This window comes from Electrophorus electricus, chromosome 7 (assembly GCF_013358815.1).
Source record: "Electrophorus electricus isolate fEleEle1 chromosome 7, fEleEle1.pri, whole genome shotgun sequence".
NCBI classification, from domain to species: Eukaryota; Metazoa; Chordata; class Actinopteri; order Gymnotiformes; family Gymnotidae; genus Electrophorus; species Electrophorus electricus.
This window is the reverse complement of record NC_049541.1, coordinates 9552300-9567902: the sequence shown is the minus strand read 5'-3', so window position 1 is coordinate 9567902 and position 15603 is coordinate 9552300. Positions and strand designations below refer to the sequence as shown.

At 49.2% G+C, this 15603-nt stretch overlaps 1 protein-coding gene across 4 annotated transcripts in view; it reads right to left on the bottom strand.

The window, feature by feature from the left end:
• nav3 (neuron navigator 3) overlaps positions 1 to 15603 on the bottom strand; it is a 142226-nt gene that overhangs the window by 43354 nt on the left and 83269 nt on the right. For all 4 annotated transcript variants that reach the window (XM_035528026.1, XM_035528027.1, XM_035528028.1 and 1 more), the window contains exons 10-12: positions 8109 to 8217; positions 1774 to 2157; positions 878 to 997 (exon numbers count right to left, since the gene is read on the bottom strand). In XM_035528026.1, the coding sequence (XP_035383919.1) occupies positions 878 to 997; positions 1774 to 2157; positions 8109 to 8217 (613 nt within the window). The remainder of the gene's footprint in view (positions 1 to 877; positions 998 to 1773; positions 2158 to 8108; positions 8218 to 15603) is intronic.

Here is a 15603-nt window from a genome sequence, read left to right as displayed (position 1 = left end):
AGAGACCACCCTCTACCTCTCACTGTTGTGTGTGTGAGAGCCCACCCTCTACCTCTCACTGTCAGGTGTGTGTGAGAGACCACCCTCTGCCTCTCACTGTTGCGTGTGTGAGAGACCACCCTCTACCTCTCACTGTTGTGTGTGTGAGAGACCACCCTCTAGCCCTCACTGTCAGGTGTGTGTGAGAGACCACCCTCTACCTCTCACTGTCAGGTGTGTGTGAGAGACCACCCTCTACCTCTCACTGTCAGGTGTGTGTGAGAGACCACCCTCTACCTCTCACTGTCAGGTGTGTCTGAGAGACCACCCTCTACCTCTCACTGTCAGGTGTGTCTGAGAGACCACCCTCTACCTCTCACTGTCAGGTGTGTGTGAGAGACCACCCTCTACCTCTCACTGTCAGGTGTGTGTGAGAGACCACCCTCTAGCCCTCACTGTCAGGTGTGTGTGAGAGACCACCCTCTAGCCCTCACTGTCATTCTCTCTCATCCAGTTCTCTTCTCCAACCCCTACAAAAAGACTCGGAAGTGCAAACCCAGAGCCTCAATGTCTACTCTCCAGTGGCGCACAGGAGTTCCCATGAGAAGGACAAATAAGATGTTCTTTTTTCACATAAACACATATAGATGCCTTCAGACATACACAGACATGAAGGAATATGAGTTTCTGTACCAAATTTACATACGTTCTTAATAATCCTGACAGTTTCTCTCATCCACATTTTTTGTTCCTGAACTGTTAAACTGTAGTGAGACTGATGACTGGTTATTACATGGCCAATTTGTGGAGAAGATTTTAGCTGAAGGTATGAGACAGGAGGTGTAAGATAAAATAAACATTTGTTAATCCCCAAAGGGAAATAAGAGGTTTGTCTTACCTGTCAGCTTCACCCTGTGCCTCTTTGACTCCTCTCTGGATGACCTCTCGAGCTGATGTCAGCTCAGGAGTCCGGCCAACATTTCGTGAGTACAGGTGAAGACCCCCGTCAGTTAGATACCTGGTGGATCATACATACTAATGAGATTCTGGGTTTATTTGTGCTTGTGTTTGGATCTTTGTGTATGTGAATTTGTGTGTGTGTGTGTGTGTGTGTGTGTGTGCGCGCGCGTGTGTGTGCGTGCAATTTGCGCGTGCACAAGCGCGTTTCACTCCAGTGCTTCTCGGTATTCCTGAGTGAACGTGACTGTTACACACCCCCTTTCTGATGCTACATGCGTCTCATACTCTATCCATCCAAGTCATGGCAGGAAGGTGAAGAGAAATGAAGCCTAAAATATTAAGGCATATCTGAGCTTGAGCTATTCCTCTTCATTTAGATATGCAGGTGTGTGTGTGTACACTTCAGAAAGATATATAATCAAGCTGTGCTGTGTGTAGGAAGCACTTTCTTTGCTTTAGTATGGAGTGATTTTATAAGAATACTGGACATCAGTCCTCATGAATGTGTCCTTTGCTGCTATTTAATCAGTCAGGATCTGGTTCCCATGGCAACTCCAGATCATAGCTACCATCAGCACTCTCCTGAATGACAAAGTGCCATGGGCTCATTATTTTCCAATTTATGGCAATAATGAACCGCTGTAACCAGAGTCCACATCAAAGATCCTGGACTTTTTGGCACTGCGTATTAGATTAGACGACTGAAACTATAACATAAAAGGACAACATTTTAAAGTCTCCTCATTTTTAGATCCTTTGGACTTTGGTCCACATTCTTTCACTGTTTGCTTGTACAGTCTCACTGGAAAGTTGTGATTCTTTGGTGTATCTCACCCGCTTGTGATGTCATCAGCTCGTACATTCTTGGCCAGTAGGTCTCCATCACTCATGTACCCCGCTACGTCCCCATCTGGCACCGCCTCAGGGGCTACACCCTTTTCACCTTGCTCCACCACTCTGCCTCCTGAAGTTACTGCCCTCCTCAGTGGTGCTGTGTACACAAACCGTGAGGAATCACCATAGCGACTGGTCGCTACAGCACTGGACCTGGGAGGGGTGTAGCTACCGGGCATAGAGGGGGCATCTCCAGCCTGCAGACGAGGGTTTGGGGATTGGCCGAGTCGCCAAGCCATTGGAGAGGAGCGACTGGAGAGGGCAGGGAGGCCACGCCCGTTGACCTCTGTTGTTACTGTAGTGTCAAATGTTGTCTCTAGGGTGCTAAGAAAGGAAATGAGAGAGAGAGAGAGAGAGAGAGAGAGAGAGAGAGAGAGAGAGCGAGAGAGAGAGAGAGAGAGAGAGAGAAAGCAACAGAAATAAGAAAAAGGGATTTGAGTTTGGGGACAGAATTTGAGCAGTGCGATCAATACAAGCCTCCCATGGCTGTCTAGTCACTGCAGCAGTGATGCCAAGGTGAGGAGGTATTACAGGGAACTTTAGAAGCTTGCATATCTTCACACTGCAGCAGCAGGCAGACCTCCAGCACCACGGACAGTGCCCTACCCAGTCACAGCAGCACGGACAGTGTCCTGCCCAGTCACAGCAGCACGGACAGTGCCCTGCCCAGTCACAGCAGCACGGACAGTGTCCTGCCCAGTCACAGCAGCACGGACAGTGTCCTGCCCAGTCACAGCACCACGGGCAGTGCCCTGCCCAGTCACAGCAGCACGGACAGTGTCCTGCCCAGTCACAGCACCACGGGCAGTGCCCTGCCCAGTCACAGCAGCACGGGCAGTGCCCTGCCCAGTCACAGCACCACGGGCAGTGCCCTGCCCAGTCAGAGCAGCACGGAGAGTGCCCTGCCCAGTCACAGCAGCACGGACAGTGCCCTGCCCAGTCACAGCAGCACGGACCGTGTCCTGCCCAGTCACAGCAGCACGGGCAGTGCCCTGCCCAGTCACAGCAGCACGGACAGTGTCCTGCCCAGTCACAGCACCATGGGCAGTGCCCTGCCCAGTCACAGCAGCACGGACAGTGCCCTGCCCAGTCACAGCAGTACGGACAGTGTCCTGCCCAGTCACAGCACCACGGGCAGTGCCCTGCCCAGTCAGAGCAGCACGGACAGTGCCCTGCCCAGTCACAGCACAGCACCACGGACAGTGCCCTGCCCAGTCACAGCAGCACGGACAGTGTCCTGCCCAGTCACAGCAGCACGGACAGTGTCCTGCCCAGTCACAGCACCACGGGCAGTGCCCTGCCCAGTCACAGCAGCACGGACAGTGTCCTGCCCAGTCACAGCACCACGGGCAGTGCCCTGCCCAGTCACAGCAGCACGGGCAGTGCCCTGCCCAGTCACAGCAGTACGGACAGTGTCCTGCCCAGTCACAGCACCATGGGCAGTGCCCTGCCCAGTCACAGCAGCACGGGCAGTGCCCTGCCCAGTCACAGCAGCACGGACAGTGTCCTGCCCAGTCACAGCACCACGGGCAGTGCCCTGCCCAGTCACAGCAGCACGGACAGTGCCCTGCCCAGTCACAGCAGTACGGACAGTGCCCTGCCCAGTCACAGCAGCACGGACAGTGCCCTGCCCAGTCAGAGCAGCACGGACAGTGCCCTGCCCAGTCACAGCACCACGGACAGTGCCCTGCCAAGTCACAGCAGCATGGACAGTGCCCTGCTTAGTCACAGCATGCACATAACCCTGTGTGCTGGGGCGCGATGAGTGATCAGGGGAGAATTCATCAGTGGTGGCAGAAAGACCACACCCAAGAGCTTACCGTCAGAGAGGGGTTAAGCTTCCTTGCCCCTGCTCCCTCTCTCCCTCTCTCCCTCTCTCTCTCCCCCTCCATCTCTCTCTCTCCCTCCACCCCCCTCTCTCTCCATCTCTCCCCCCCACCCTACCAGATGGTGGGTCCTGCCACTGAGCCACATGCTCATGAGGAGACCAGTCCTGCAGTACCATCTCGCGATAGTTTCTCAAGCCACAACACCTCTCGCCTGTATCAGCTAGAACTGGTTTGACAGATGAATGAAAATGTGTGCGAGATTGATGTTTTTACTTTACATCTCATAATAGCAGGTAGTTGTTGACAGCTCATCTAGTTACGGTGGGGGAGGGGAGGAAGAGACAGGGAGAGAGGAAAGGGGAGAGAGAGATGGGGAGTGAGAGGGAAAGAGTGAAGGATAGAGGGAGAGAGTGAGAGAGGGAAGGGGAGAGAGAGATGGGGAGTGAGAGGGAAAGAGTGAAGGATAGAGGGAGAGAGTGAGAGAGGGAAGGGGAGAGAGAGATGGGGAGTGAGAGGGAAAGAGTGAAGGATAGAGGGAGAGAGTGAGAGAGGGAAGGGGAGAGAGAGATGGGGAGTGAGAGGGAAAGAGTGAAGGATAGAGGGAGAGAGTGAGAGAGGAAAGGGGAGAGAGAGATGGGGAGTGAGAGGGAAAGAGTGAAGGATAGAGGGAGAGAGTGAGAGAGGAAAGGGGAGAGAGAGATGGGGAGTGAGAGGGAAAGAGTGAAGGATAGAGGGAGAGAGTGAGAGAGGAAAGGGGAGAGAGATGGGGAGTGAGAGGGAAAGAGTGAAGGATAGAGGGAGAGAGTGAGAGAGGAAAGGGGAGAGAGATGGGGAGTGAGAGGGAAAGAGTGAAGGATAGAGGGAGAGAGTGAGAGAGGAAAGGGGAGAGAGAGATGGGGAGTGAGAGGGAAAGAGTGAAGGATAGAGGGAGAGAGTGAGAGAGGAAAGGGGAGAGAGAGGTGTGAGGCAGGGCACAGTTGGGGGTCAGACTGCTGCTACTGTTGTGCATTGCCAGAAACACTGTTGTCATGGTTACATGGTCTCGGTGTATCACAATCCTCGCCATCAACACCTACTGAGTCCTACACATGCTGATACACAGCCAGCCATGGTTTCTTCAGAGGATATACAGTAAATGCAATGCCACACCAGTATGTGTGTGTGTGTGTGTGTGTACTTACTCCACTGTGAATCCTATAAAGAACTGAAAAGAATGCTAATATAAATAAAGGTTACTATCTTTATTGCTGTTATTAAAGTTGTTTCTGTTGATCTGAAGTGAAAGGTAATGCATGACAAGTGAAAAAGCTAAATGTCCTGAGGTTCAGGTCCATGCAGAGGGCCTGGGTCCCGCTAGTACTGATCATAATGGAGTTTAAATGTCCTGAGGTTCAGGTCCATGCAGAGGGCCTGGGTCCCGCTAGTACTGATCATAATGGAGTTTAAATGTCCTGAGGTTCAGGTCCATGCAGAGGGCCTGGGTCCCGCTAGTACTGATCATAATGGAGTTTAAATGTCCTGAGGTTCAGGTCCATGCAGAGGGCCTGGGTCCCGCTAGTACTGATCATAATGGAGTTTAAATGTCCTGAGGTTCAGGTCCATGCAGAGGGCCTGGGTCCCGCTAGTACTGATCATAATGGAGTTTAAATGTCCTGAGGTTCAGGTCCATGCAGAGGGCCTGGGTCCCGCTAGTACTGATCGTAATGGAGTTTAAATGTCCTGAGGTTCAGGTCCATGCAGAGGGCCTGGGTCCCGCTAGTACTGACCGTAATGGAGTTTAAATGTCCGGAGGTTCAGGTCCATGCAGAGGGCCTGGGTCCCGATAGTACTGACCGTAATGGAATTTAAATGTCCGGAGGTTCAGGTCCATGCAGAGGGCCTGGGTCCTGCTAGTACTGATCGTAATGGAGTTTAAATGTCCGGAGGTTCAGGTCCATGCAGAGGGCCTGGGTCCCGATAGTACTGACTGTAATGGAGTTTAAGTGCACTCTGCTTTTTCCCTGCAGAAGAGCAGTGTTGCACGTCTCCGTAGCTACGGCAGTATGAATGACAGGTATGTGACAGGTGTGTGAATGCTCTGCTACGAGTGCAGGTAGCACAGGTACAGCAGGCTGTGACTAAGCACAAACAGAGAGCATGTGCTCCTCTGTTCACACACATGACTCATCATTGGTTTATTCAGGGGTCATACACAAACACACACGCGCACGCACACAGACAGACAGACACACACACACACACACACACGCACACACACACGCACACACACACGCACACACACAATCATGGTGAGTCGGTTCCAGACAAAAGAGGCTGTGGCTGGATAATCCAGATGGAGCACCTCATCAGAGTCTGCCAGAAACTGCTGGCAGAGCTACAGAGACGCAGGGAACAATTGGCCCCAATTCCCCCACAGTGTGTGTGTGTGTGTGTGTGTGTGTGTGTGTGTGTGTGTGTGTGTGTGTCTTCACTGTGCAGGCATGAGGCTGACTGATTTGCAGACCTATCTTTTCTGACTCATATATGATGGATAGTCCCTACAGTCATGTCTGCCTCACTACTGCCCCCTGTGTTAGACAGAAGAATTGCAGTCCACAGGCGCATGATTCTTTTGCCTATTGATGTACTAAAGCACGATTGCTAACCCTTGTGCTGCAAACCTAACTCAATACACAGTTAAGATCCAACACATCTAATCCTAATATTCAGATGCTACAGAAGGCACATCAAGAACAGAAGACTACAGCAGATTACGGTTAGAATGAAACTCTGAACATCTGTATCACAGGTGGCGTGTATGTGTGTGTGAAGGAGACTTTCTGTCTTCTGTTCATTTTACAACAAACTTCCCCAGTCCGCATCATCCCTCCTCTTACTCCCTGTTCCTCGAAGTTGTTCTATTCAGGCTGTCTGCACACGAAGTTATATAAGATTCCTTCTCTCTCTCTCTCTCTCTCTCTCTCTCTCTCTCTTAAAGTGAGGGATCGATAACTTGAAGCAGGAATGAAGCAGGAATGAAGCAGGAAGCCAAGCTGCAACAGCATTGAGAGAGAGCGCTGACATTAAATGTCAGTGTTCTCTGATATGAGATGGATCTTTAGGGAGAGACTGAGAAAAAGAGTAAGAGTGAGAGAGAGAGAGAGAGAGAGAGAGAGAGAGAGAGAGAGAGAGAGAGAGAGAGAGAAGATGGAGCTCAGAAGTCACTATAGAGAGTGATCTTTCCAGCTTTGCCAGTGACAGAAAGACCACAGTAGCTGGGGTTAATGGAGCAGCTCCAAATGATGACGGCTTGCAGGCCACTGAGAGGGATAACAAACACTCTGCCGAAATGGAGGGATCGATTGGAGGCATGAAACATATAAGAGCTGGTAATGAGCTTGGCTATGGTGAGCACAGGCATGCACATGAACACACACACACATGCACACACACACACACACAGACATACTTGCACACACACACACACACAGACACACACATGCACACACACACACACAGACACAGACACACTAGCACACACACACACACACACACACACACACACACACACACAGACACACTCGCACACAAAAGCACATACAGACACACACACACAGACACACTCGCACACACAAGCACACACAGACACACACAGACACACACACACACACACAGACACAGACACACTCGCACACACATGCACACACATCCACACACATGAAAAGCCAAGGAAGGACTCTTTGACCCCATCAGAAAATCAGCAGAAATACTTGCAGATCCATATAGCTTGTACATGTGGTCTTATTGTGTGTGTTCATCCAGTTGAATCACTGCATAGCTGGTTCAATCACTACATATCCAGTTCAATCACCACATATCTGGTTCAGTCACTGCACAGCTGCTTCCCCCACTGCACATTCTGCAGCATGCTTCTCTTGCGTTCTCCGGTGTTTCTCCATCTAAAGGAGGAGAATCTGTGGGTAGGGTAGTTCTCCTCCTAACCCTTATAAGCTCCTAGGAGCTGCGTGTGTGGAATACCAAGACTGACCAAGAGCGGGGGCTGGTGGTGTGAGGCTGGTTGCACCATCTGTCCTACTGCATCCAGTGAAGCTGTGCTTATGTAGAGGGGGATATAAGTGTGAAAGGGGTGTAGGTGTGTGTGGCTTTAGGAGAGAGCGACTGGGTGCTATGTGCACACACACAGCTTCATTGTGTGTAGCCGTATGCATGGTCTATTAAACCTGTGTCAATTATTTTGATATCAGTCAGTGCTAAAGCAACACTCACATGTATCTAAATGAACCAAACTAAGCCAAATTCTCTCTTTTTCACTGTAGAGACGTCTCGACCCTCACCATGATGCTGGCTAAGCATAAACAAACAATTCTGCATCTGTCAATATGGGTGAGTCTGATGTGAACTCTCACTGCACCTACAAGAATCACTGAACCCAACCTGGTTACTCACCTATGGCTGATCTGCGTCCCCCGTAAGCTGGACATGGTCTCTTCCAGGTTCTGTCTCAGGTCGGCGATGTTCTTTACTGTGCGCATGCGTCTTGTCTCTGGGTCTTCCCCTAGTGGGCAGAAAAATAAACAAATGTGGGTTGACCTGATACCTCGAGGTTCTGCATGCCACCTGGAGCGAGCCAGACATTCCCAGACAACCACCTCACCTGGACATGCAAAACACCACAGCAGCTACAGTCATTTTCTTTCAGTGAATCGCTCAGAGCAGCGAGAGATGGAAGAGGCAGAACTTTCTGCCGTTCTCCAGTTCAGCTGGCACACATATCGGTAGCTGCTCCACCCAATTTGAGTCAAATTGTGACCCAAATGCCAGCGCCAAACTCTTGGGTGAGATGCAAACTGGGCCAGGCTATGTTTTTTTATTATTATTGTTCATGTTGTCACTATTGTAGTGTCCGTTGTTGGCCAGAGGAGGATGGTGCCCCATCCTCAGGAGTCTCCGCAATGTGTCTTCCCTTTTATCTTTTAAAACCCAGAACACAGCAATAAATGCAAGAAGGCGACGACAGGCCCATCTCGGGGTCGTTCCTAGACACAATGCAGAGCGATAATCAAGGGTCATCCCAGTGGTAGCGGTGACACACACACACTCAGGAAAAGGACAAAGACAATATCTTTGGAATAAATTGATGTTTGCGACATACATACTAGACGAATGTCTCAGTCAGACCACTGGACACAGTGTACCAGTCTGACCTGTGGACACACTGTCCCAGTCGGACCACTGGCCACTGTGGGTACCTGCACCTTATCAGGGCTTCAGAGTTCCATCACACCACTGAATATTCTGAGAAAACAGCCCGTATCAGAATAGACGGGATACAGCCGGCCTCTTGTGTCATCTCTCTTCCACAGTAGGACAGAGCGATTGTGCGCTATGACATGTACACAGAGCTCCAGTTTGCCTGACGGTGTCTGTGAAGCGCATCTGTCAGAGTCGATCAGGCCGTTTCTAGTGCTCCCGCACCTCAGCATGTTTCAGCTCCTCTAAGCTCAGGGAGGGAAATGTACATCCCAGAACTGACACCACGCTCAGTTTGAGTTCAACATGCTGGTGATGTCCTCTGAGTCAGGGTCCAAGGAGCAAAGTCTGCAGAGGACGTCCAACAGAGAGGACACACCCCTACAGAAATCAGGGAGGACACACCCCTCCTGATGTGGACACACCCCTAAAGAGATCAGACATCCTCCCAGGTGCTGACCTCCCAACTGTATCAACACTCAGTAAGTCTTCAGAAAGATTGTAGAGGGGAGGAGAAGGAAGGAAGGAGGAAGTGAGGAAGGAGTAATGAGAGAATAAGAAATAAAGACAAAAAGATAAAGAAAGCTAACACTTCAGGGAATGTGTGGGTACATTTGCTGAAGACCAATAATAGTGAAAACTGCGGAAGTGTAAACTGTGTAAGTGTAAACTGTAAGTGTAAACTGCGGAAGTGTAAACTGTGTAAATTGTTAAAGATGAGCATGGGTAATAAAATCACAAACAAGCGGCAATCCAAAACAGAAAGCAATTAATACTGTGACTTTCATTAGGAGAAATGGAAGAGGATTCATGCAGTAACTCTCACACACACACAGACACACACACCCACCCACCCACCACACGCATGCCCACACACACACACACACACACACACACATACACACACACACACACACACACACACACACACACACAAACACCACACACACACACACAAACACCACACACACACAGACACACACACCCACCCACCCACCACACGCATGCCCACACACACACACACACACACACACACACACACACACACATACCCACACACACACACAGACACACCCACCCACCCACCACATGCATGCCCACACACACACAAACACCACACACATACCCACACACACACACAGACACACACACACACAGACACACACACACACACACACACACACACACACACACACACACACAGACACACACACAGACACACACACACATACCAGTCTTGTGTGTGTGGACTGATAGCCACCCCCCCCACCAACACCTCAGCACCTGCAGGAGGGCTCACATCTCGCGTCTCATCAAATCCCTCCCTAAGATCCGTTTGCCCTCCGTTTGCTCCACAGGTTTAAGAACACACTCCCGTGACAGCAGTAACGTGGGCTGCATGGATCCACTCCCACACCTGTCCAGCTCATTTCAATTTATTTCAATTTGTGAAGTCGCTATACTCAGAAAGTGCCCCCTGCCCCTGTCTCCTGCCCCCTGTCTCCTGCCCGCTGCCCCCTGTCTCCTGTCTCCTGCCCCCTGTCTCCTGCCCCCTGAACCTAATGAAACACAGCAGGATCCATGTAGCCTTGGTCCTAAAGATGGGGGATGTGCCATAACACAGACTACAGTAGGACAACATACCCAAGATCCACTGCTGTGAGTCACGCTGTGTCTGACATAAAAACACCAGACAAACATCTAACACACAATATATGACACAGCACAAATCCTACAAACTCCATGACCCAACATAATGAGTAAGAGGGCACAAAACAACACATGGGCAACAGTATAACGTAAGACACAACACAAATGCTATAGCACAAGAGAACAATGCTACAAATCATGATAGCACAACTTACAGCAACACAAAACAGTCTAGCGCAGTCAAGAACAGACAAGCACAACAAATATTATTTCAAAACACAAATGATGCGATGACGTCGTATCAGTATCAACGCAGAACAATGTACTAAAGATTACCACAGATAATGAGCTCCAGACACTCCAGACAGCTCAGAGGTGTCTAGCTCTGCTATGGATGCATGGCTCTAATTCCATTAAACCCACCAGGTTGGAAGGGGCCGTAGAGATGGATCACACAGACAGCCAGGAAACGGAGCCACCGATACCATAAAACAGTTCCATGTGCTGCCAGCACCAAGATAAACACTATGCGCCATCGCTGCATAATCCCACATAGTGCAATAAGTGCCAGTAGCTTCCAACACCACTAGAGAAGGTCACTGGTGTTCGTTGACACCAGTGCAGTGTGTGCAGCAGGCTACAAGTGAACGGTATGAGGAAACAGCCACAGCTTTTAAAATGATCAACCAAGCTGTCGGTGTGTTTTCAGTCAGTTCCATGTAACTGTCCTGCAGTAACATGGTAACGAGAAAAGACGTCTGGGCGTCCCACAAAGAAGGCTCATAATCCTATCGTGATCATCACTTCTCATCACTCCTGTCACTTTAATTAGGAGTGCAAAAGTTTGGAAGGCAACCTGCATAACATACATGGGCATATTCCAACAATAACCTGACTGTTCATTGTAGTTTGGTATTCTCAGAGACAGCAGTTACACAGTTATCACAGGGTTACAACCTAAAGCTACAGACACACAAACACCCCCACAGACATTCATTATTAGAAGTGGAACACACTTTTCTAAGATTCCTTCATCCAAGTGTGTCGGTCACTTACGCATGGAGCGAGTGTGTGTGTTCAAGACCTGCTCCAGGTCTCCGAGCATGGTGAGGATCACCTCCTTATCCAGCTGAGCTCTCTCCTCCCTGCCGCTCCCCATTTCCTCTGCCCAGTCTCCAGAGTCTGCTGCTCCCACCTGCTCCTCCTGCTCCTCCTCCTCCTCCTCCTCTTCCTCGCGGCTGCGTCTGTGTCTACGGGCGGGTTTAGCCGGGGTAGCCCCCGCCCGGCCGCTCCTGTGGCTACAGGGCACGGGAATGAGCGAGTGCTCGGAGTGGGAGAGCATTCTGCTGAGGGAGAGGGAGCGCGCCCTCGCTACCCTGTCAGCCCCCCGGCGGGCACCGCCCCGGCCCTGCCGGACGCTGGAGGAAGAGGAGGCCGGCGGCAGCGATGAAGGTTCGTCCGGCCCGAAGGTGTACACTTGCTGCTCACCGTCGCTGAGCAGCATCAGGTTGCCAAGGGAACGCTGCTTGCGGAGGTTCAGATTGTCGGCGAGAGGCCGGGGGCCGTAACGAGTAGCGCCGGAGCTCGGCAAGGCGGAAAACTCCCCGCTTCTCTTCATCTTTGCTCCTCTTCCTCAGTTATGGGCTCTCTTCTCTGTCCTGCTCTCAGTGTCCTCTGACTCTTTACTCCTCACATGATGATGTGTGCATGTGTGTGTGTGTGTGTGTGTGTGTGTGTGTGTGTGTGTGTGTGTGTGTGGCAGTATGAATATGTTGAGGCAGCTCTGTGCCAGAGGAGAGGCTGGCACAGCCCACGGTCCCGGCAGGCGTGGATCTTTAGGTGGCAGCTGGCTCGCGCTCAGTCTCCGGATGGTGCGCCCGTGGAGGATGGACTGCACACGCCTGCCTGCAAAGCTGCTCCGCATGCCAGGGAGGCACTAATGCCATTGCCCTGCCCACACACACACCAGCGCCACAGCCAATGAGCACGGGCAGGTACGCGCCATCAACACAGTCTTCTCCTCCTGCTCTCCTCGTCTCCCTCTTCTTTCACACTGAGCCTCCCTCTTACTCTTTCTCCTCTCTCTCTCTCTCAGTCCGTCTCTCTCTCTACACAGAATTAGAGGAGAATCAGCACTACAGCATAGCCCGGCTTCTCTCTAAATGTCTCCTTTAAGACTCTCCCTCTCCTTCTCTTTGCAGGTTCCTGTCTTTCTATCTCCTCTAATCTCTCTCGCTCTGTCTCTCCCTCTCGCGCGCTCGCGCTCGCTCTCTCAGAAGCGGAGTCCTTTCACTTGCTCTGCTCTGCTGTGTTAATTACAGGCTGACAGGGACTGTGTAAGCGCATGCCTCTCAGTCGCAGGAACGGAGTGGGCATGTGTGTCATTGCTGAGACACGCTCGCAGCCCACAGGCTCTGACTCCACCTGCTCTTTTTAAATAAGGACCGAGTTATTTCACTCTTCTCTCTGTCTCATTCGCCCTTTCGTCCTTTATTCTTCTTGCGCCTTTCATTCTCTCTTTATTTTTCCGTCTGTTCTCTTTCTTCCTGCCTTCCTCTCCTTCCCTTCGCTTTTCCTTTCTCTCCCTATTCTCACTGTCTTTCTCCTCAACTCCGGGTGCAGGGTCTGCTTCTACTGTTGCTATTGGCTACCAATACGGCAAACCCTCAAGGAAAAAAAGTTAAAATGGGCGTGTGTGGGTATGTGTGTGTGTGTGTGTGTGTGTGTGTGTGTTTGTCTGTCTTCCTGTCTGTCCATGGAAGGGTACAGAGGATGCCCAAACCGGAGGCTGTATTGCTGTGTGCTGTATCCTCACTGTTCCTGCAGGCATTGCGAGGTGTAGGAGTGAGGGGTACTAAGACATGTCACCTTTCAGAGCAGCCCTGCAGCGGGAGACCATGACTCAGAAAACACAGCACTACCCAGCCCTGCAATTACACACAGGAGCTGACTTTCAACTGGATAACACAGGCTTCAAACCAATAAGATGAGCTTAACCAAGACCCTTAATAAATACATAATGGCCAGAACAATGCCAAACTGGATAATTCGTTTCTTCTATTGTACGCGTAAACTGGATTAGATTAAACGGGTTATGAAAATTGCACTCCTGAATTGAGGAGAAATATACATAAAGATTTGAATGCCACCAGCAAGTCACTTACTGGGCAATGACAATGGAGAAAGACAGAAAGATTCATTGCCTTTCCCAGCAGAATAAGGGCTGCTATTAGTAGGTTGTGAAGAATTTACACTTAATAACCACCAGAGGCAATATAGCAAACACAACTGCAATACAAAAATGACAGTAGATTATAAAGGCCTTTCATTGTCTTTCATAAAGTATTTCCTTGGTAGATGGTTTCACTTACACTGTATCATTTGCCTATTCTGACAATAGTCTTTATATCACTGGCTTTTCATTCTCAATGTCAGCCAACAGTGGGACTAACCGAATGCAGCAACTTCTAAAACTAACTGTAAGAACATTTTACAACAAAGATGGCCCTCAGTATTGCTGTTAATACAACTCTACATATAAATAATACTAAATAATATTTGCTTAATGGTAGTATTTTTGTAGTAGTTATATAAAACAACTCCTATAAAACTCCTGCCTGTTAACGTCACATTAGTGAACACTCTGCAAAAAAGAAAAGCATTTTTCTTTTTTTTCAAATGTCTTACAGTGTTTACATCACAATATCTGTCTGTAAGGAAAGAGTTTGGATTTGCCAAATGGTTTTAGCAAGATTGCAACATATTCCTGCACAGAGTTCTACTAAATCTAGATCGAACCCTGGTGGCAATATGTCAAAATGTCAACAGTCCAATATAGCTAGCCCAGTAATCTAAGTACAAAGAACAGACCTTAGATAAACCACGATTAACCTGAAATACCCAAACAAACTAAAGTCTTAGTTTAATACTTCTTTTCATCTCAAAGAGCTACAACACTTGATAAGCAAGAATTAACTAGAATTAACCTGTATTTAAATCAGAAAATCTGCACCAGATCCATATAAAATGAATTTGCTCAGGTGACCCAAATTATATCTATAGCCTGGATTTAGACTCAATCTGGTCTTAAACTTAATAACCTGGACTTAAACCCTTTAATATGTAGTTAAACTAATCCTCATTACGTAACTCTGGCTTCATCAAAATCTATTAAAGCCTACAAACCCAATAGAGAAATTCCCTGCATGACAATGATTAAACATAATTAAGAGCCGATGAGGTGGGACAGGTGTGGCAGTATATCAAACCAAAGCCATAGTGCAGCAGGTTTTTGCCTGAATTGTTGAACAAACCTGTACGAGCCCAGTGTTAGCAGCATGAACCTTCACCACAGGTGGGCCAGCTACCTGTCCCACAGCTCCCCGTGGCTCTCCAAACGCCAGAGTAGGTGACCCTTTCGGTCTGAGCCCACTCCATTCAATATCTGCGTTCACTATGCGGAGCCTGCAATAGACATCGGCCTGCGCTAGTGTTTCAAAAAACACAAGGTAACAAAACACAAAGTAACGCATACATTTTAAGGCTAGCCAAGTATAGCCATTTAACGTACAAAAATGTGTATATTACCACTACAGCAAAAGAATTAGCCGGTTATGTTAGCAAAGGCATAACATTGCTAAAGGTTACATGTGCGCCTCCATGAAGACTAGTTCAGCTGAATGTTTAGTGTTTAATGTTTAAACACTAGTTTCTCTCAATTAGTTTGTTCTCCCTGCTAGTTATTTCTAATTCTACTGGTGTTGGGTGGTGTTTCCTGCTGCTGTAAATACTGTGCTTCCTGGAGCTGTGGTGTATTCCCATTCTGTCCACAGTATTATAAAACAGTAAGCATTTATTATAGCTTTACTATAGCTGTTTGAAGGAGAGAACTAATTTAAGAATGAAGCAAAAAAGGGTGAAACAGTTTGGGGTCTGTTGTTTATATAGCAACTATTCTAGCTAATTAACTACCATGATAGTTAAACTAGGCAAAGTTTTAAGATAATGCGACCTGTAACTAGATGTAAAAGAACATAAGCAA